General features: G+C 47.4%; 1 protein-coding gene across 3 annotated transcripts; it reads left to right on the top strand.

Moving 5' to 3' along the window:
* Window positions 1–557: 557 nt before the first annotated feature.
* On the top strand, window positions 558–22,556 carry WNT5A (Wnt family member 5A). 3 transcript variants are annotated; one of them, XM_063121284.1, is made up of 5 exons: window positions 558–565; window positions 6,159–6,286; window positions 7,553–7,809; window positions 12,477–12,769; window positions 19,784–22,556. In XM_063121284.1, exons 1-5 carry the CDS (start codon window positions 560–562, stop codon window positions 20,240–20,242), a joined length of 1,143 nt encoding a protein of 380 aa, XP_062977354.1. In that variant the 5' UTR covers window positions 558–559; the 3' UTR covers window positions 20,243–22,556. The 3 variants fall into 3 exon arrangements, with proteins under 3 accessions (XP_062977354.1, XP_062977355.1, XP_062977356.1); XM_063121285.1 differs by lacking the exon at window positions 558–565 and adding an exon at window positions 786–804; XM_063121286.1 differs by lacking the exon at window positions 558–565 and adding an exon at window positions 5,715–5,770.
* Window positions 22,557–22,957: the final 401 nt, after the last annotated feature.

Genomic DNA, 22,957 nt, shown 5'->3' with positions numbered 1-22,957 from the left:
GGCACAGCATGTAACCGGGGGGACGAGGAGAAGGAGCTCGAGGGAACGCGGCACCGCTGGCCATGGATTGGGGCGGCCGCCGAAGCCGCCGTCTCGCTCGCTGAAGCCCGGAGGAGAGCTCGCCTCGCGTGGCTCGCTCGCTCGGAATGGAGGGACCCAGGCTGGGCACGGTGCGACAGCCCAGGGCGCCCCGCGGCAGCGGGTAGATTCGCGCCGAGCGCCGAGGGGAGCCTGCAGGCGCGCTCGCAACGCACCGAGCTCCCCGCGCGCGGGGGCTGCGCTGCCACCCCCGGGGCTGAGCCCCAGAGCCGAGCGGGGACAGCCACACGCCTTTCGTCGCGATCGCGGATGGACCTTGCCAAGGAGGCTTCTCTGCTCCGTCGCTGGAGCGGCCGGCCAGGGCGACCCTTTGCCGTGTGCTGTCGCGCTCTGCCGTGGAGGAGACCGCGTAGATCCGGGCTTGGGACGCCTCGCTTGGATTACTTGGCTGCTCAACTAGACTCGGTTTCCTGATTATCTTCTCACCTCCCCCCCTCGTCTCCCCCCCCCCCGCCCAACAATGGAGGTGAGTAACACTTGAGAATGGAAGGGGGGCGCTTGAAATTCGTTTGCTCGGAAAGCGAGGTTGGGGCGGGGAGGGGGGGAGACGACAAAGGGGGCGAAGGCTGGGTTCTCTCCAAACTTTTAATCAGGGTGAAATCGACTAGAAAGCCAGAGCGAGAGACCTTGAAAATTCGCTCATCGGAGAAGGAGGGCGAGACAAGGGGGCGACGGGTTCGGATTTCTCAAAATATTTGGTTTAAGGTGAAACTGACGAGAGTGAGAGGGAAGCAGAGAGAGAATGTGGGTTTTCCTCTGTTGACCTCATCTCTTTCAATCCCGGGTATTCGTTTGCGTGCACCCCCACCCCTTTGAAACGCTCCAGTCGCCTGACAAACCTGTTGCTCCAAAGCGCTTCGATTCTCCCCTCCTCCCCCTGCAACTTTCCTCGTTATGTGAGACATACAAAGATCGATTTCCTGGGAAAGCCTCTGGGTCCCTTCAGTTCGGTTTCCCTACTCCGTACGCTTCTCCCCAGCCTCCCTCCCTCTCCCCCCCAGCCCAATCCACCCGTGGACCTCTAAAAGGACACCTTTTTGCATTTTTCTTTCGTGCCGATTGCTCTCGAAGAACCGGGGATGGCAGCCATGGAGAGGCCTGTACCTTTAAGGGAGTTTGGCTGATGGCCAGTGAAAAACCTGGATGGTGTTCTCCTTCTCCTCCACCCCCACCCTCCTGAAATTTTGTTCTTCGTTTCTGCATATTGTCACTTTGCATCTGTAAAGGGTTCCGTTTGTGCAGGAAAGGGAGAGAACGAAAGGGCTTCTTCTCTTCCCCGCCTCCCCCCACCCCCTTGCCTCGGTGCGCCTTTGATGCTCTTAAGGCTCCATGTTGAAGCGGGTTTGGGTGTATGTGTGTGTGTGTTTGTTTTTAATTGTCAATTGTATGCTAAATTAGTTACAGTCGCGGGGTCAGCTAGAGTTCAGTTTCACCTAGGAACAAATCGCTCTCTTTTTTGGGGGGTGGGAGAGATGCTCGGAGAGGATTGAGCAAGAGGTCTGGGATATAAATTTGGGGAGAAAGGGGCAATCTTTGTCTTCCATCTCCCGGTGCTTGAGTGTGTGAGTGGCTTTTTCCTTGTTTGAAAATTGAAGCCCATAAAATCTGGGAAAGCCTTCGCCTCCTTTCTTTAGCCTCCTTCACCCCCACCCCCCAAATAGCCCTCCTCCAGGGCATGGTGGGGTGGGATCATTCATGGCCAGGCATTGGTTCGAAAGCTGTCGAGCCGGCCCGCCTCGGCAATTGTTCCTGCGTTTTACAACCCCCCAGAGCCGAGGGGGCTCCAGTCTGCATGCCCACTTACCCAAGGTAAAGCTAGTATTAAAACAGCGGCCATAAAACCAGATGCCCTAACAGGCTTTCCAGACCCCCTGTATATGGGGAGGGGAGGGGGGATCTGCAAAGGAGCTCCTTTTCATCAGGGCTGCAAACTCGAGGCGGAGGCCGCCTTTTTCACCGGCTCACGGCGAAGTTTAAAATGGTTCCGTCCTAATTTGACTTCAGGGCGGCTGGGTTCGAGCGGTCCCTGGGCATTTAAATAGAGCTCAAATAACAGCGAGTGACTCGTGGCGCCGAGCATTTCCTTTGCCCCCCGGTCCCCCGTGGGCTCTTCTTCGTTCTAGATCAGGCTGACTCGAACCGAACAACCCCAATAAGTAATGAATAAAACGGGAGAGAGACAGAGAGAGAGAGAGAGAGAGAGAGAGAGAGAGAGAGACGAAGGAATGGACTCTTTTTCTCCTCCAACTCTGCTCTTGGCGCTCCTTTTCGCGGCTGAGGCTGCCCCCTATTGGCGGAGACGCGGAATGGCTTCCCCTTCAAGCAAAGGCTGCGGTGCTTAACCAGGCAGCGTGTATTTTTTGTTAGTTGGTTTTAAGAAGCGACACCAAATCCCCCCTGCCAACTTCTCAGAGTCAGTTGACTTAAGTTTGTATACGATGAAGGATAACCAAACTTGTATTCTCAGAAGATCGCCCCGATGCAGCCAAGCCCTAGAACGGCCCTCCTAGGCTGGTGCTTTGGTTCTGCTCGCACAGGAGTTTACATGGAACTTCTCCCGAAGAACTTCGACTGCGCCCAGAGTGGATTTAGAAGAAAACGTCCGCTGAAGCGATGCGTAGTAGTGGGCAGTGCCTGGGAGCAGTCAATGCTTTGGCATGATTCTCCCCATTGGGAATTGCCTTTAGAAAATAAAAACTTCCTTGAATTCCATCCAATGGTTGGCCATGGAAAATGTGGCGCCCCCCACGACCACCTCCGCCGCCATCTGTGCCTGGCCAAGACTGGTCCGTCCCTTGGATGTCCCCTCCATGGACCATTTTGCTGCTCCAGCATCCTTGAGTACCGCACACAGCAAGCGCACTCATGCACGCCCATCCCGCACCGCCTTGCGCCGGTGCAGCATGTCTAACGACACGCTGCCGTAGGGGAACAAGTGGGAGTTCAGACCCGGGGCCATGGAGTCGCCGCCTTGTTCAGACGTCGCTTTGAAACTCTTGCAAGTCGCCTCACGGGGGCTTCCCCCAACTTAACCATCGCACTAACACGTCTAGGTAGGCCGCTTCGGACCCCATGAGGCAGAGGGGAAAAGGAGGATGGTTGGGATGTTCCCAAGGCCGCACGGGGAACCTGTGGCAGAGGGGGCAACTAGAACCGGGATTTAAGGCCTCCGTCTCTCTGTTCCGGCTCTCCCATAATAGGGGTAGTGGTGGGATCTTTTCCTTTCCTTTGCCTGAATGTACACTCGCGCCTCACACCAGCTTGTTTGCCACCTTGTCTGATGGCGGAGGGGTGGGGGAGACTTTCTGCTGCTCTCTTTCTCCCCCCCCCCCAAATTTGCTGGAGCGTGGACGGCTTTATGGGGCATGAACTCTCCGCATTCCTCCCAGGCGCTTCAGACTGCTGGGGAAATAAACCGGGCGCCGTCACGAGATGCGCAACACATACCCCCGCCTGTTCCCCCAAATTCCTGCAGCCTTGTGTAATGCAGGGTTTGGGGAGGCCGCGCCGCGGGGCGGAACTAGCCCTGGTTTTCCCGCGCGCGTGTGGGGCACGCAAGACTATCAGCTCCCGGTTAGGGGGAGCGGGGGTGTTAAAAAAGATTTTTTAAAAGCCGAGATAGCGCTATCCTACGGGAGTGAGGATGAGCGCGCCCTAGGCGCGTCCCTGGTGCCCAGAGCGCGCGACGTTTCTTGCGAAGGCGGCGAAGTCCAGACGCGGCGTCTCACAGCTTGAACCGCAGGGCAGGACAGAGCCCCGGCGGCTTTTTCGAATCAGACCTCGTCCCGGTTTCGTCTCTCTTTTTTGCTAGCGCCTCCCTTTTGATCCGCCGCCACCGACAGGTCGGGCGCCACCCGGAAGGAAAGTCGCTTTCCTTCGAAGGCGATCGCGGCCTTGCACAAGGCAAAGTGGGGGGGGGGGGCGCCCCGCGTCGAAGCCCCCGTGTTGGGAAACCCGGGAGAGCCGATCTACAGAGGCGGGACCCCCAATCCTGCTCGTTTGAGCAAATCCGTGAGACGAAGCCCTTCGGTCGAGGGAAACCAGCCGGAGGACGCGCACAGCTCGTTTCCGCCGAGCGCGCCTGGCATCCTAAAGCAGGCTGTTCTGGGGACGAAGTGCTTCCTCACGAGTTGGACAGGACGGTTAGGATTGGGTCGTCAGTCGGGTTAAATCGAAGGCTTTGCAGAAACACTCAACTTCAGGCGAACGTAGGGGAATGTGGGATCTCTTTGTTAGGGTGTCAGCCTGCCTTGTAAATCGGGCAAATCACACGTCAATCATACAAAAGAATCGAAGGCTTACGGTGTATTGAACCATAAGACTAGCTGAAGCCTTATTGACGCGCTGAACTCGATGGGACTTGGTTTTTCAGCTGCTTAATAGAGGAACGCCGCTGTTTTTCTAGAAAGCGGATCGGATTTCAGGGGGGCTTTCAGCTCGCTCCGCGTGTGTCTTGCCACACCGGCTTGAGCGGCGCACTGACCAAGTCAAAGTCCGTACTAAACATGACGGCTCCGCGCGTAAAACCTCCGGAAAGGCGCAACCGCGGGGTTGGGAGAGGCAGGGGCACTAGCCCGTCTTTTCCAGCCTCAGCCCGCGCGGCTTTGACTCGAGAGTAGCCCGCTTCCTGGGACAGACTGAAGCGGGGCTCTGGAGGCTCCCGGGCGCGCGCCTGCTTCGGGCAGCGGCTCTGCAGCGGCCCTCCTGCGCGCTACCGTCCCCAAAGCCCCGCCTGAACTCGCCTCGGAGTAAGCGGTTCGAGGTGCGTCGCCGGACTCCTGAATGCTCCGCGTCGCGTGGAAGAGGGCTACGGCGGCGTCCGAGCCGTAAGGCCGCTCAAGGGACACGCGGGCTCGCGAAATTTTTTCCACGGCGCCATTGAAAGCGAGAAGCAAGGATTTGTGGCGCGCGCGGGAGGGATGGGCGGTGGGTTTGGTAGGTTTCCTCTAGTGTTGACCCCCTTCCTCTCCCCGCTGACGAGCAAGGGAAGAAGCACCCCCGCACCCCCTCTCCGTTAGGAAAAGTCTGCCGCGATCCCGTTAGCCGCTCGCTCCCCGTCGCTTGTGACCAGCAGCGACCGGTTACGCGTGTGCGGAGGAAGAGAAAGCGAGAGGGGCCTTTGGCGCCGGATCGCTGCTGCCCGAGACTGTTGGAGATTCGAGTGCAGCCCCTGCTGCGTTGTCCCGGGGCCAGGTGGGGCCGCCTTCCTCGTATTCCCCTCCGCCGTCTGCGGTCCACTGGAGAGCTCTGCTCCGGCGATCCGGAGCAAGAGAGGTGTTGGCTCGCCTTGACCTGTTACCTGTGTGTCGCCGTGCGCCCTCCCCATCACCACCTTTTCCCGCTGGGCAGCCGCGGGAGCCCGGCCCTCCTCTGCCGGGCTTACTTGCCACCGCCCCACCCCCCGCCATCGGAACGGCGAGAAGGTCTCGGGGATCTGAGGAGCGGAGGCGGGTCGCGCGCAGCGCAAACCGGGGCCGGTCGGTCTCGAGGGTTCTCTGTGAAGCATCGCCTCCACTTACACGGGGTGGCGGGCGGGGAAGAGAAGGAGGCCCTGGTGGTCTTTCGGAGCGGCCCGCGTCACCCCCGAAGCCCAGAGCACCGACTGCCGCGGCTGCTCCACTTGTTCCCGGCCCCGCGGGGCTGATCAGAAAGCGCCCAAGGAGCTGGGAAGGTTCTGCTCTCTCGCTCTCGCTGGGGTGTGCGTGTGTCGGGGGTGGGTGGGGGGAGGAGGAACTTGACGCGTGGGTGGGGGGAGGACGGGTGGGCTGGGTGCCGCTCAGCTTCCCTTCAGGATCGAGGCTGCTTTGGGGGTTTACCGAGATATTCGCGGCTGGGCGGGGGAATCCACTTGGAGCAGCAGACGCCGGCTTGGCCAGCGCACAAGGAAGTCGCTGGGGAGAAGGACCGCCGCCGCCTCTCCCCCCCCCCCCCCACCGCGCCGAGAAGCCCCGGGCTGCGCTTTGTTCAACTTTTGAGATGGTCTGCGCCACGCCATAAAAAGTCCCTCCGTCAGCCTCTCTCTCTCTCTTTCTCTCTCTCCTCTCTTCCCTCCCCTCCAGAAGTCCATGGGAGCGCTGGTCCAAGGTGGAGCTTCGTGGACGGGGGCAATGACTTGCAAGTACCTCTTCTTGGGGCTGGCTGTCTTCTCTTCGCTTATCCAAGTTGTGATAGAAGCCAGCTCTTGGTGGTAAGCTTCTCCCCCTTCCATTTAAAAGACATATTCAGATCCATTGTCTACAGCCCAAAAAAGAGGGGGAGGGGGTCTATTCCGTTTCCAGATGAGCAAGGCCTAGATTGCTCATGGGAGGTGGGGTGGGAGAAACTAGAAACATGAACCCCTGATATGTGAATCCAGAGTGGACCCATTTTTCCTGTTCTTTGGGGGACTGGACAACCACCCCCCTGCATTTATTTGGCTGTTTGAATTCTGATTTGGAATAAACAATTCTATTAGGGCTAAATGAAATGTGAAGCTGTAATGGGAATGTCCATCTCAGGGCATGAACATCATGACAAAAAAACGAGCCACAGAACATCTCTTCAAGTAATAGGCTGTTAGTTTCCATCTGAAAGAATCAAGTCAGTGAAGCTGTGCTATCCTATGCGTACTTGCTTGGGAGTAAGCCCCTTTAAATTTAATAGGATCTGCTTCTGGGTAAATGTGTACACAACTCTGCTGTAACTTTTATCATTGAAAATAAACTAGGCTCGTGTGTTTTTAATACTTTTGGTGAACAATATGTTTATTGTGTACACAACTCTGTTGAAAGAAGAACTTTATTATTAAACTTGCATACACACACACACACACACACACACCTAGGCACATGTTGAGTTTTAAAGACATCATATTTAGTACCTAGATCCATCCATGGTTGTGAATTATAAATGATGGCGCTTTCTGTCTGGAAGTTCTGTGTGGTCACATCTAAATTATCTTGCCTGTGTTATATTTTATTGATCATCAAAATGAAATTTTGGTGGGGTTAATTCTCTAGCTTTCGATAGATGCAACCTTAATAAAGTATATGGAGCATCATCTGTCTGCCCTTAGCTTTAAAAAGTTGTGGGGAATCATCTTGGGTTTCCCCCCCTTCAAGTTCTTAAAAAACAAACCTGTAGGGAAAGTGTGAAATTTGAAGCCTGGGAGGGAGGCATTGTGAGGATGGAGGTAGGGTGGGCAAACATCATATTTAGATAGCTGCATAATTCGATGTCTGTCTCGATAACTTCATGCATGTGGTTTGCTTTAGCTTTCCAACCATTAAACAAAGCTGAAGCCTTTTTTTCTTTCTGCATTTTGGCTGCTATTTCCAGCACGCCAATGGGACTTACTTCCAAGTAAATTTGTTGGAGGGCTCAATTCCACATGTACAGAATCCATGCGCAATGTGCATCCCATTGCAGCGTTTGAGCCTGTCCCCTTGTTAATGTAACTTTTGTCTTTTCACAGGTCTCTGGGCATGAACCACATGAATCCCGTTCAGATGCCAGAGGTGTACATAATTGGAGCCCAGCCCCTCTGCAGCCAACTGGCGGGGCTCTCTCAAGGACAAAAGAAACTCTGCCACTTGTACCAGGACCACATGCAGTACATTGGCGAGGGAGCAAAGACAGGAATAAAGGAATGCCAGTATCAGTTCCGCCACAGAAGATGGAATTGTAGCACTGTGGATAATAGCTCTGTGTTTGGCAGAGTCATGCAGATAGGTAGGAAGTGCCTGGGAGACTGTATGTGTGGTATTTACGTAATGTTGTGCGCTAGGAAAATGTGCCAAGTTCTTTATGCGCCATTGAAACCTGTCAAGAAGGGGGAAAGTTAAACAGCCTTTAGCCGGAGATGGTCCCCTCTGTGAAGTCAGCAGCACATGTGGGATCGCTGGTGATGTGGGAAGGGAAGAGTAGCATTGCAGTTCTCATCTTGCCTCAGAGTGGATTGAAATGAAGCCATATCTAAATTTAAAAGGAGGGAGAGTGGAAATAAGTAGTGGTGTTTGTCTTGCACAGGGTTGTTTTTATGTCTGGGATTCCAAAAGCTGCGCACAGAGTTGTTTTTATGTCTGGGATTCCAAAGCTGCGTAACAACAGAGTTTGTCTTCAGGGTAACCATATGCTAGTTTCCCCCTTACCAGTCTTCCCCAACCTGGGGCCCTCCAGGAATGCTGGGAATTGTAGTCCAAAACATCTGGAGGGCCCCAGATGTATGTTTATATGCTATTTCGCAGGCCAGTCCTATGCATATTAACTTCCAAGTCAGTCTCATTGTGTTCAGTAGAGTGGGTTTGGAACTGCAGCCTAAACGAAATAATTCTGTGTTCCAAGGAGATTTCAATTTAGAAGTGAAATACGCTGGCACTTGCAGTAGGTATACTTCTACCAAAAGGAAGTACACATGAAGGTGTTGTACCCATTTCAGTTATTATTGTTAATTAAACATGTTATCTCATCACGATCTACCAGTCCCTATGTACTGAGCGTGTCTTTTCTCCCAGTTTCCTTTGATGATTCCCGCTCGCTGGAGAGCTCACATCGGCATGAACTCTCGCTTCACTTAATTTTTTAAGAGGGCTGGTTCCTGAATTCTTCTGAGCCCAGGATTGGGCTCAAAGGCAGTATCACTGTACTGATTGATGGCTTGCTGTTTTCCCCCAATTATAGTAATGACATCTGTACCTCCAAAACTCTGCCGCCGTGCCTCCCACCCCTCATAGCTTGCATATAGTAGCATTTCAAAATGCTGAGATCTAAATCTAATTTTAAATTCCTCTTTTTGAAATGGGATAGGGAAGGAGTGGAATGACTTTAAAATTAGATTAAAGGTAACTTCATTTATGAATTGAGTAGGCTTCTGCATTGCTTGAAGGGATGCTGTTAAGTCACATTTACCCTAGAAGTTAATTTTATGTAAAAATAAGCTTTACAAAATCTCAGATTAAACCTTTTCCATGACGTTTTTTCCTTCTTTTTTTTAAATGCACTAAGTGGAAACACTTGCCTTTTGAAGACTGAAGCATTTTCCTGCCGTCTTGCATTATAGATCTTTAGGAACTGGGAGGCATAGAATAACTAGTTAGTTTGTCACTGCCCCCTATTGAAAAGCAAACAAAAATAGAACAGCAAAGTCCTGAAATTACTCAAGTAACCTTAAGCATCAACTTCAGTTGATGTTAGCACAGGTATGACCAGAGCTGGAAGACTGGTTCTCTGATGTCTAAATTGCCATGGACTCTTTATGCAAAATTTGCAACCATAAGTGTTTGAACTGGTCTCCATTGGTTTCGTGCCTCTCCTTCCTCCCCGTAACACATCTGCATTTATTTGATTTGATTTCGCAGGGTAATTGGCCACTTAGATTAACTGAAAATAGAAGTGAGTGTAATGTGTGTATCCAGCTCTTACAAGATCCTGAAAAGTGTATTCATTGAGAACAAGTATGTGTTGTCATTTCATAGTTGGGCCTAGTTTCCTTGAATAAACTTATTTGATTGGCTGCTGTTTCTCTTGAATGGGGGACAAGATCTCTACTTGAAATGCCTGCTTTTTGCTGAAACACCTCTCAGCCTTGCAGTGCTATAAATCTCTCACAGTGAGTTCTGTAATGAGAAAAGATAGAACTAGACCACATAAGCCGCTTTGGGTTCCTCGCAAGAGGAAAAAAGGCGGGATATAAATGTAATAATAAATAAATAAACTAGTTGGTCCATGCCCCTGAATCTGTACGTTTCTCTAAGAGTTCTTTGCTGATTTCACTTGGAGGAATTATGATGTGATACAGATTTGATGTAGCCACCCTAAAATCCTGGAAATTTATATAACATTTCAGGTTAATGCTGTACCAAATTGAAGTCAACAGCAAAACGTTAATTATTTTAATAAACCTCTTTGCTGCTTAAATGGCAAGTAATCCATCATTGGGATACCCAAACATAGGCCAGATCTACACCTTGCATCAAAACATTATGAATGTGGAATAAAAATCAGGATATAACACCATGAAAGCGGTTTGTGGATTGTGCCCCAACGTAATATCACTACAATGCAGTAGTGTAGATCTAGTCTTGCATCTTTCCTAATATCTACTCCTAGGGGTGGATTATCCCAAACAGTTCAAACTCTGATTCCTCAAAGCAGTGCATGCTTTGGCATTAACTTCAGTCAGATGTGAATCAGATCTCCGCATTATTGCTAACTCAAATAAAACACATGACTTCCTTGATTCAAAAAATCCTAGGAAGTTGGATGCATAATATTATGGAATATGTGTGTGTGTGTTTCCCTGGAGGGAGAAAGTAATAACAAAGTACAAGAAACCAATGAATAATACTTTAAAAAGCAATAATCTTCATTCATCACTGGACCTCCTAGGATTGAGGAAAAGTTTACTGCCCTGGCTATAATTAGGGATTTTCTACCCCAAGTTGAGAAAGCTCTTCAAAGTAAATGTAATATTGTGTATTATCATATGTTTGAATAAGTTCCTGCAGCTTGAGGAAAACCAAGGCTGCTCTCTTCACAATTGAGCCAAAATCCCACTGAAGTCAAAGAAATTTAACCAGCCAAAATGTGAGCAGGATTACAGTTTAAACTACCCTTGGAGAAGTTTGAGCAAAATTTATTATTTGTTCTGAAGACTTTCTTCCAAATTGCAAAAGTGTAAGAAGGGATCCCCTCCTTTTCTTTTTGAAATGAATGCAAGAGATTTTGATGAGAAAGAGAAAGCATGTTTATGCCTAGCACAGGGCGAAGACTTCCTAGATAAACCAACACTTGCCGGCACTGAGATTTTCAGTACTGTCAAACTTGGTGGGACTTGCTTTACACATGCTTCAGTAGTGTAATACTGCAGTGTACAAAATGGGTTTTATAGGAGAGGATAAACATGGTCCAAAGGTTTCCTCATACCTTGCAAATAAGATGCTTCCCTCTGTTTTTTCTCTTAGAAACACACCCATTTTAAACCTTTTTGCCCCTTTCCACTCTTAAAAGGATCCTTTTAAAATACACCTTTGGAGCAGAACTGAAATGCAGCATTTCCCTCAAATGATAGAAGACATCTATGTTAGCCATATCTATGCAAACGTGGATTAGAGAGGCAAAGCTCCTGTGAACGTCACTATGAATTATACTCTAGAGAAAGAATTACAGGGTTCCTCCAACATTGTGCTATACATATTAAAGTCGAATCCAATTTTAAGACATGACCAAGAATTGTTTTGGGTTAAGTGTTTTCACAGGTGCAAAGCTGACAGTATTGTTCTATGCAGGTATACTCAGAAATATGTTCCATTGAGTTCAGTGGGATTTCTCTAAATACGTATATGATTGCTTTCTAAATGTACCTAACAGACCAATATAGTACAAGGTTATTCAGAAGTAGAAAGGTGTGTTCCTCTATAAAACAGTTGTGTACTTCAGTATGAACACTCATCTGATCCGTTTCTAAAAGAGCTCTGGTTTTCTGTGGCTTCTGTTTTTGCAACAACAACAACAAAAAGAAAACTTCCCCCAATCTTTGGCTTTTAGAAACTTTTGGAGTACACCTAGAAAATAGCTTTAACCTGATTCCATTGTTCATCTGATAGTGTTGTGAGAAGGTGTGAGGAATAGAATCATAGCACAGCAAAAAATATGACAGTGCTGAAATTGTGAGGAGGGGGGGTTCCTTACCTTTTGTGACAAGCCCCTTAGTTACTGTTTTAGATCGCTACAGGGCATTGTGTGATTTGGCTAAATCTGGAGAGAATATGAGGGTGTAGCTTGTGGATTTTATTAAGCTCCTATGGCATAAGATGTGTATAGCTCGATTCTTCTGGGGCAAATTGGAACCAGGTAATGCATTAACTAATGGATTTTCCTTCAAGATATTCAGTAACTCGCTTACTTGAGCTGACGTATTCTCTTCTCTGCCATCAAAGGTCGTCTTAAAAAAAAAAGCTGTTTCAAACCTTTTAATGTATGGCAATTGTATACATTTCTCCAGAAGGCTCCAGCCATTTTTCTCTGTCAGCTTACAGAGCTTATGGCCAGACCTGAAGCTTCTCCTCTGATATGATCCGTTCTTTCTAGATTAATTAGCTTAGACTCTTCAAGATGGTGGATTACATGTTAAGTAGCTCCTTTCAAAAACTGGTGTACCGGACAAAAGGATTCTTGTGACATTTCTCCAATCGGAGCTTTATCTAATACTGACAAACTCGGTGAAATGTTGTACTAAGTTCACATGCTATAGTTTACTTTTTTTTGGGAGTACATCAATCGTGTGTGTGTGGAAACTCATAATTTAAAGGTAATATATCTTTCGTAATGAAGAACTATATGGATGTGCATGTCCTGGCCTGTCACACCGAGTCTCTTTCATGTTCTTTTCCCCCTTGCAGGCAGCCGGGAGACTGCCTTCACGTACGCTGTCAGCGCTGCTGGGGTGGTTAACGCCATGAGCCGTGCCTGCCGAGAGGGGGAGCTCTCTTCCTGTGGCTGTAGCAGGGCCGCCCGCCCGAAAGATCTACCTCGGGACTGGCTGTGGGGTGGCTGTGGGGACAACATTGACTATGGCTACCGCTTTGCCAAGGAGTTCGTGGATGCCCGCGAGAGAGAGAGAATATACCAGAAAGCATCTTACGAGAGCGCTAGGATCCTGATGAACCTCCATAACAATGAGGCAGGGAGGAGGGTAAGTTGGCCAAAAGGGCTTTTTCCGTCATTCTTTCTTACCACGATGCCAAACCCATTCCCCAGTTCCCTTTTTCATTCATATGTATAAGTCTGTGCATGCTCGCCTTTCGTAAGATGAATTTTCCTTGGAATTGGTTTCTTGTAAAACCTGCTGAGTGAGCTCTGAAAAATCTCTCGTTTTTGTTGTTGCTGCTGCGAGACGAACAAGGCTGCTCTTGAGATAGAGACTTTTAAATCAGGAGTGGGCAACACGTGGCCCTCCAGATGTTGGTGGAGGATTGCAACTTCCGTCAGCCCCCGCCTAGCCAATGATGATGGATGATGGGAGTTGCAGTCCAGTGTCACCTGGAAGCTGCGCCCACCCCCCTGTTTTAAATGAAAAGGAGCAGAAAAGAAGGACCTTACAGACTGAGTGGCAATTCAAGGGCTGTTGCTTGGTTCCCTTCCTCCCTCCCCTACTGGATTGTTCTAGTAAAATTGTGCAAGTCACAGTGAATTTTCTGCAGAATAGAATTTTATTAGTTTATATTTCCAACCAATCCAAGGTTGTTGCTTTTACTTTTTTGAAAAGATGAAAGAAGTGGCGCATTTGCTGGAGCGAAATGTTTTTGCGTGGGGGCTGATTTCACTCTACCTTGTAAGGTTGTGAAAAAGAAAGGAAAAAAACCTCCCACCCCCTCTGTATTATTAGAAAACATGCTCCTCTGTGGTAGAAGTTGGATTTTATGGCTTTTTTAATCTTTAAAATCTTTTAAATGAATGAGTGTAAACTTCGTTTTATTGCCCTAAAGTGGAAGGAGCCAAAGTCATTATTTTCCTAAAATTGATGGTGCCAGAAGTAGTCGGCTGGAGACTTTACACTTGTGTTTCTAGGTGAATTAAGATGAAGGATAATTGAAAATTAATAGCATTTAAATGTGAGAAGAAGGCATCTGAAAGCACTGGAAAGGCCAATTTGCTGCTAGACAGAAGAAAAATGACTTCTCACAGTGGCCTACGCCGTCTTCGAGTGGTTCCTCGCTACCACCCCCTTTGAGCTGCCTTCCTGCAATGGCATTTGGCAGAGTTTGAGCTCCCCGACCCCCCCCATTTAACGCTGGGTGGAAGTGGCATTCAGCATCCACCTAATGTGTCAGACCCCAGGATTTTTGGGGCTGTGTCAACACTGACTCATGTCTATTTATACAGGGTAAATTATCGAGGTCTCGTTGCCAAGGCTTTACAAAGAGGATATTGCGGTGTCGGGCCTGTCCCCCACCCAGAGGTGTTTGGGGGTTTTCTCTTGCGGATGGAGTCACTCGGCTGTGCATGGAGCTTGGTGTGGGAAGGAGCTGCCAAACGGAGGGTGGAAAATCAGTAGGAGCAGCACATCTTTCCAGAAGGAGGGTGGGAGAAAGAGAACCAGAAAATCTGATGCAAGTCTAGTATCAGCAAGCCAGTCAGCGGACTGGCCAAGTGTTATTGATGGATTATTTCAATTTTTAAAGGCAGGAGATTAGTTCAGCTTGGATATGTGAGTCGTGTATTTTACCCTGGCTGGGACTGTGGGGGTTACATGTGGGCTGTTTTTGGTTTCCTTTTTTGGAATGTGTTCTCTTCCTCTGCAACTGCTCTGTAAGGGTGCAATCCTATTTATATTTAGACAGAAAAAAGTCCTACAACTTTTGTGGGACTTTTTCCTGCCTTAAACATGCATAGAATTTCACCCTAATGGGAGGAATTGCACAATATCTCCTAGCTTTCTCTTTAAGGCTGCAGTCCTACGCTGATTTCCAAGGCAGTAAGCTCCATTCAACACGGTGGAGCTTCCTTCTGAGAAAACATGTCTAGGATCGCAAGGCAGACCACGCTTCTTCTCCCTAATCCCGCGAGCTGACTGGCTCATACCTTTTTTTTTGCTTTTGAATGTAACATTTATTTCAGTGGGGTTAACTCTGAAGTGGGCTTCTGATCCTGGTTGCTGAGTTGGCATCAGCAGGCCCCCTTTCATGGGGTGGTGAGACAGGAGGTAGGGGCCCTCTTGTGTTGCTGTCCTGACCCAGGAGGTGGTGCTGGAGATGGGAAACACCACAGCCAGCCCCATGCTGCAAAGGCACACTTGCTGCTTGCACGTTTGGCTGCCCCAGTTGGAAAAAATAAGCCACCCACTTGGCCACAGTGCGCTTGCAAGGGGTTGGCTGCATCACTGCATTCTGCATCACTGCTGCATTCTGGTGCTGAAAGGTCAGAGTGGGAAGGCCCTTTCCCACTGCCAGCCCACGGTTTCTCCTAGCAAACCACTTCACTGGTTTAGAAATGGTTTGCAGTCGTGCTGTGCTGAAAACTGCTCCCACATTTTTTGACTGTTTTGGTTCAATTTGATGGAAAACACATTCAAAGGAGAAGAAAATTTTGGAGAAATTATCATGGGTTGGGTTTAGGGTTCTTCTTCATGGTCTCTGCGCATCACACAATGGGCTCTGCGCCTGCGCGGAGCGAGTATCTGGAAACTTCTAGAGCTGAGGTGTTTGGGGCAGGGACCCCTCCCCCACGGCATTGTGTGCATGCTCAGAGGGGTTCCTGCCCATTCCCCTCAGTTCTCTTTGACCGCCATCGTGGCAACATCACTGAGAAGCTTCTCTCATTTCTTTCAGGCGGTTTTTCTCTTCTCTTAAAAAATAAATAGATAGATAGATAGATAGATAGATAGATAAGTACATAGTTTAGATATATTATAGTTAATACAGAGTATAGGAATCTACAATTTTGGAAAAATTATCATGGTTTGGGTTTAGGGTTCTTGTACTCGCTTTACTTAATGAGGTGACCGAGGAGTGTGCGCAAGTGTCCTGGCTTTCACTGTGCAATCATCTCTCTGGCAGCCTGTAGCCTCCTTGGCTTCTCACACTTCAGTTAAAGCCCAGACGAAGACATCATGAGTTAATTCCTCCCCTGGGGCTTTTTTCAGACCAGGAAGTGCAGGAAGCCTGGGAGGCTGCAGAGGAATGGAGAGATGTGTAATAGGAAGAAAAATATAGACACGGCAACCTGACAGTGATTAATCTCGAAAACACCACCAAAATCATTTCAGAAAGAAGCTATAAAATGCCCTGAGAATGAGGCAGAAAAATGGAAGCCTCTTTAATGAGGGAAGAAAACTTTCAGGAAATTATAGGGCAGATTTTGGCACAGCATGAGTTCCATCTCTTCTCTGGAGCTGGATACAACACTGCCCCCCACCCCACCCCCCTGACTTGTGGAGGAAGCAAAATGGGGGCCAGGCTGCCAACACAGTTGTTGCCATTGCTACTTTCAGCAGTCGTGCAAAACCCAGAACCTCTTAGGAAAGCAGAAAGAAGCTGTGGTACAACCTTGGCAAATGGTGAGCCTGTCAATGGGAGAATTTCTCCTCCCACCGGAGAAATTCAGAGAAATTATTCCTCCAGTGGCTTTATCTATAAACATGGTGGAGTAATTTGAGAGGCCATTTGCACACAGCTTTACTTTGCAATAACCATAGTTTGCCTAGTTTGGACAGCAGGGCAAACTATGGTTTTCACAAACATCTCTTTTTCTTCTTTTATTAAAAATCAGGGTAGGTGATGCATTTTTGTTTTGTTTCGTTTTGGGGGATATATATGAGGAATGTGGAGCTTGAGGGATGTTAGTTATGTGCTTCACAACTGAAGTATACACATACATATGTCTAAAGTGAGCTTCCAGAAAACCATTATGGCTGCAATCCTATGGATAAGAACATCAGAAGTGCCCTGATGCTGGATCAGACCAAGGGCCCATCTAGTCCAGCACTCTGTTCTCACAGTGGCCGACCAGCCAGTGGCCAGGGATGAACAAGCAGGACATGGTGCAACAGCACCCTCCCGCCCATGTTCCCCAGCAACTGGTGCACAGAGGCTTACTGCCTTGAATACTGGAGATAGCACACAAGCATCAGGGCTAGTAGCCATTGATAGCCTTTGCCTGCAGGAATTTATCCAACCCCCTTTTAAAGTCATCCACATTGGTTTAGACAGACAAAGGTCTTACAACAATGACTGGCTGAGGGATGCTGGGAATTGTAGGGCTTTTTTCTGTCTAAACGTGTATAGGATTGTGCCATGAATTAGTCCGCAAGGCAGTTCCTGGATCCCCTTCTTAAGACTGCAATCCTACGCCTGTTTAGACAGAATAAAGGCCCAAAGCTCCCAGCATCCTCCAATCAACCATGCATCCTAAACCTGTGAACATAGACGTTGCTGTCCTGAACATACATGGGATTGTGTCCTAAATCTAGAGTCTAAAATTATTGGGCGGCACCACTGGTTGTATCAAGGAGGGCATGTGTGAGCCTGAAGCATGTTCCAACGGCCAAACTGTTTTACTTAATTTATTTATGACGTGGGCTTCAGAGAAGCTCCCAATAATAACAGAACAACTGTGAAAAACAATATCAGTTAAAATGGCAATGCATTTAAGGTAACAAATGGCAACTGTATGAACACAATGCTGGACTAATGGACTCTTGGTCTGATCTAGCAGGGCTCTTCCTATCTTAAGGTGCCCGAGGTTCATTTAAAGCTACAGCTGGCAAGTATAAAAACAAGAAAAAGTGCAGATCATTCAGTGACCTATCGATTGGGGAATCAACACAGGAAGGGCACAAGGTAATAAACAGGCTTCTCTTCCCCTCCCAAAGGAAAGGGGGGGGGTAACATGCCAGTCTGGCCTCAAGGAGAAAGGAATTCAGCAGCTTAAGGGTCGCCAGTGGAAAGGACCAAAGCATCTGAACTAGGCCTGGCCGCATGCAGTAAACCAAAGGTGCCCGTGGTGTAATACACGATCGAATTTTCAAAACCACTTCTTGATACCGTTGTCTGTTTAGCAGAATGCAAGTTCTTCTCCACCAGCATGTCTTACAGGCACAGGAGCTCCAGGGCATATTTATTTATTTATTTATTTATTACATTTTTATACCGCCCAATAGCCGAAGCTCTCTAGGGTTTACCTGATGGCATGTCCTTGCCAACCCATTTTAGTGGAGGAAGCAGTGGACATGGACCAGGTAAGAATCCCATGTGCACACCAGGGAGCATATGAGCTCAGAGGGGGTTCTTTACTCCTACAGAATTTGGGAGATGTCATCAGCCATGAGGGTCCATGAGTAAGAAACCACTATCAGGCTACAGAGCACCAGTTTGATCAGTGGCTCACCTCCATTCAGCAGGGCCATTGTCAATGCCCAGCAGCCTTGGGCAACTGTCAGGGCACATAGCCCAGGGCTTCCACAAATTTGGAGCTGGCTCTACCAGCTACAACATGGAACATGCTCTAATAATTCCACATTGTGGCCATCAGTGTATGGTGAGCTGTTTATATGCAAATGGCCTTCAAATTAGAGATGATATAAGGAGTTGACAGAGGCCTTAGCTAGACCTAAGGTTTATCCCGGGATCGTCCCGGGGTCATCCCTGTTCATGTAAATGACACACAGGGGATCCCGGGAGCAGGCAGGGACGACCCTGGGATGATCCCAGGATAAACCTTAGGTCTAGCTAAGGCTATAGACCACTGATCCATGTAGTTCAATACTGTTAACTCCTGTGATCCCTTTTAACTGAAGATGACGTTTGGGACCCTTCACAGGCAAAACATATGGTCTGCCACTAGGTTATTGTCCCTCTCTTCTCAAGGCCAAGGGGAAGAACACACACACACACATCTATAGAGCTGTGTAGAAAATTACCCAATTCATGCGGTGAGCCATTGGATGCAAACGGCTTTCCATGGAGTAATTTATAGCAGCCTCCATGTGGTGGCAATACCATGGCTGAGATCATTAGGAGGATTGCAAAATAAACAAAGAGTCTGTTTCAATTTAGACATCACATTTGTGCTTATTTATTTATTTCACAATTTCTAGGCTACTTTTCAATATTGTCCCCATGGCTGGTGAAGATAATGCATTTTCAGCAACTCGATAACCTACAGGGAAGGTTTCCCTACTGATCAGAAAGATACAAGCCAGACTAACTTCTCCTTCTATTACTCATTCATTCTTCTGTGTAATTTTTATTTGAAAGGTGAACAATAAAGAAACAAAAAGACATAACCCATTGACTGGCAAATTTGTCAGAAATTCCTTTTTTGTATGCAGGACATCCCACATTTTGCGACAGCTGACACATTAGAACAGGTGGGAGCTTTCGTGAAGATAAAGAAAGAAAGTAAAGCCAATATTAATTCAGGCTGTGCACTGCTTCGGATCCAGATCTGAATTCCGGACCGAATTGGTCTGGATCTGAAGCAGGCTAGATAAGGTCCGAATTGCTTTGGACCTATCTGGATTATTCATAAGCCCTGCCAGTTGTGCGAGGTCCTGGGACTTACTGGAGCTGTCCATACCCGCCAAGCAGCCCCCCCATTCCTCCATGCAAGCTGCCATTTTCATGGAAAATGGAGGCTCTGTATTTTCAGAAATCTAATGTTGCGCACAACGGTGGCCATAAAAGGCCACTTCCTTTATGCCTCTAATGTTACAGAAATAACAGCTGCTTGGTGGGTACCCTGGAAAATACAAATCTGAATGATTCAGATGTCTGAATTATGATTTGGATCTGGATCCGAAGTGGATCGGAGTGGGTCTGAATCGGGCTGGAGGGCCAATTGGGAAACTCCGAAGCAAGTTGGTGTGCATGTCTGTGCACAGGTCTAATATTGATCATCCCTTACAATAAGGACCGTTTTGAACATGCCAGAGCATGGGTTTACCTTGGAAAAGTGACTATACTGAGCCAAGAGAGAACTTGCTGTAAATTGAATTTTACTGAATTTCTACAAATTGCCCAGAAAACATTGGCTTTTCTTCATGATCTCTGTGTATCACACTTAACTTTGGCTACTGGGCAGCGTAGAGATGGAATGAATGAACGCTTGAATGAAATGGTTTATCTGAAGCTATCCTCTTGGTCGCTCTAGGCTGGGGTATGCTTTGCAAGAGTTGCACTCACGGTCTCCCACTTTCTGACTATTACAGACGGTGTACAGCTTGGCAGACGTGGCCTGTAAATGTCACGGCGTATCTGGATCTTGCAGCTTGAAGACCTGCTGGCTGCAGCTGGCCGACTTTCGCAAGGTCGGTGACGCTTTGAAGGAGAAATACGACAGCGCCGCCGCCATGAAACTCAACCCCCGGGGCAAGCTGGTGCAAGTGAACAGCCGCTTCAATCCGCCAACCATCCACGATCTGGTGTACATTGACCCCAGTCCCGATTATTGCGTGCGCAATGAGAGCACTGGCTCCCTGGGCACCCAGGGCCGGCTCTGCAACAAGACTTCGGAAGGCATGGACGGCTGTGAACTCATGTGCTGTGGCCGGGGCTATGACCAATTCAAGACGGTGCAGACGGAGCGCTGCCACTGCAAGTTCCATTGGTGCTGCTACGTGAAATGCAAGAAGTGCACAGAGATTGTGGACCAGTTCGTCTGCAAATAGGTGGAGATGGGTGGGAGGAGCTGCTCTGCTCGACCAGCAGGGGGCGGGCAAATGGCCCCAAGAGGATCTCCACTCTTATTTATAGAGCCCAATGGGTTGCTTTTCTTGTTTATATATTAAAAAAATCTTTTGCAAAGAGAAGTGATGGGAAATCTTGCTGCATCCAGCTCAGACTGTGCATAGTTTTATATTTTTTGCAATAATGGGGAGAACCTGAGAGAATATTTATTTTACACGATTGGAATTAAGACTTACAAAAGAGGGAGAGAGAGAGAGAGAGAGAGAGAGAGAGAGAGAGAGAGAGAGAGAGAGAGAGAGAGAGTAGGTCAAAGGGAAATCCACCCTATCCCCATATAGTGTCATGGGACATAGTACATATGCAGTAGATGAGGTATCCATGTCACATGCTTTGGATCAGAGCCTGACCCATACTGACTTGGCGACATACCAATCTCTGTACGTGATAGTTCTTCTCAGCTCTAGTGACCCAAAAGAATCCAAACAGATGCAACATTGACTGGGATATCAGTGAGGGTTAGTGTGAACCTTTCCTACCATCAGTCGCGTGGCAACGTTGAAGTCTGGGTGGAAGCATGAATTCATGAAAGCCACAGCTCCGCTGCTAGGTAACATCCAAAGACCCATGAATGTTAACACGGTGATTTCTATTTAGGCTTGGGAGTACCTGCGAATATGCATTGTGGGGTGATGCCAACAAAGGACCGCACATGAACGGGTCTTAGGAAGGGAAGGCAGAGTTCTCTTGTCAGCGTCACTCACACAATGCATTCTGTCAGGAGTCTCGGCAGAGAGAAGACACCCTGTGATTGGAATGGGTTAAGAGCCATTCTAGCCTCAAAAGAACTAGCAAGACAAAGAGGAAGCAAATCTGACTTGGGCTGCACAGGGTCGATCGAAGCAGAATTTGGAACATTTCCACATCCAGTAAAATATGCACATTTCAAAAGCCTTTACTGCCTTACTTAAAGAGAATATTGAAGAATGATCTGTGGAATTTCTTAAAGTGTGTGTGTGCTAGTTCGCCTGTGCTGGAAACTGCAGCCATCGTGCGCGTGCAGTTTGCAAAGTCCATGAAAAAAGAAGAAAGAATGAATTTGGAAACCAATTCTTTATTTCTGATGCTGGTTGTTGGTTCCCTTTCAGAAACGGGAGTCCACTGATAGCATTGTGGAATTTAGGAAAACATTGAGTTAGTGATACAATAATAAGCGGTGACTCCGGTTCAGAATGCAGTGTGGCAGCAAAACCCACTTTATCATCCTGTGTTTCTTTTGTTTGTTTTAATGCACAATGCTTTAGAAAGTATATTGCAGTTATGCACAAACTGCTCAGACTGTACTGGAGCAGTTTACTTATATATGGGGAAAAAAACTATGGTCTGCTGGTGTCTGGTATCTCAACCCCCCTTTCTGTGCATGTATGTTGTCAATACAAACAGCAAACCAATGATTTCTTCTTTTTTAAAAAAAAGAATATAAAGGCTGTTCAGGGCTGTTTCTTTGTTTAGACTGAGGATTTCTTAAATTTACACACACACACACACACACACACACACACACACACTAACAGATCACATCAGAGTTTTTATTTAGGTTGGATTCTAGCCTTTTTTGGGGGTGGGGGTGGGGTCATAATGCATGAGTGTTGAAGGGTAAGCCAGTCACAATTTAATAAATTTTCTTCCCCACTCTCCCAGAAAGTGTAGTATCTTCCAGCTCAATTTAGTGAAAGCTTCTCAAGCACACCCTCCAGTGATGGTTGTGTTCTTCGGTTATAAACCTGGAAAGCTTAATGCATGAGTTTATGACACATTTAAAATCTCTCTTCCTGCAAGGGCATTATTGCTGATAATGGAAAGAGATACACGCACACAGACACATTTCTTACACAAATGGTGGCCCAGTTCTAACGTAAAAAGCAAAGTCTCTTTCCCTTGCCACAAACTTGGCGCATCCTTTCAATGCTTCCAATCAAGACCTCATCCCACATTTATGGTGGCCAATAAATACAAGCAGATTGGATTGGAAGGAATGCCAAGCCTCCAACTTCGTATTTCTGTACTAGAAACTTCAATTTTTCACAAGCCTATGAGCTGTCTCATCAATGCCAGCGTGATTATCAGCTTTTAAAATGATGATTGCTCTTAATTTATTGTGCAAGGAAATATTTACTTCCCTGATTCCTGGTGTTTGCAAACCAATGTCAACCTTTTTTAAAAAATAAATAAAAATAAAGCACTAGTTCATTGAATACGTCACTTTTGGTTTTTATTATACAAAAACCATAACCCATTTTTAAAAAGAAAAGAACATTGAATCACTTATTCTTTATAGTGACTCCTGTCTCTGAGCAGAGAGGAGTCTAATGCTCCTAGCTATTAAAATGCTATTTAATGTAAAATATTTCACTTGTGTTCTTCAGATACTATGTAAATCTACTATGTCCTCATCTTTGTTCTGTACATTTAATGTACATATTTTCATCTTGTGTGATTTGTATATTTCACTGGTTTTTACGAAAAAGGCTTATGCCATAATGGAAGATAGACTATAAAAATAAAATGTTGGTTATATATATTGGGAGGTAGTTTAAATTCTTTTAGATTGGGTTGTTATTTAAATGCTCAATGTTTTTTTTTAAAATGTTGCAGTAAAATGGACAAGTAGCACTGAAACTGCTTCTTAAAATAGTGAA

The sequence above is a fragment of the Elgaria multicarinata genome, chromosome 3, assembly GCF_023053635.1.
Source record: "Elgaria multicarinata webbii isolate HBS135686 ecotype San Diego chromosome 3, rElgMul1.1.pri, whole genome shotgun sequence".
Taxonomy (NCBI): Eukaryota; Metazoa; Chordata; class Lepidosauria; order Squamata; family Anguidae; genus Elgaria; species Elgaria multicarinata.
The sequence above is the reverse complement of the archived record's forward strand: the minus strand, read 5'-3'. Positions and strand labels throughout refer to the sequence as shown.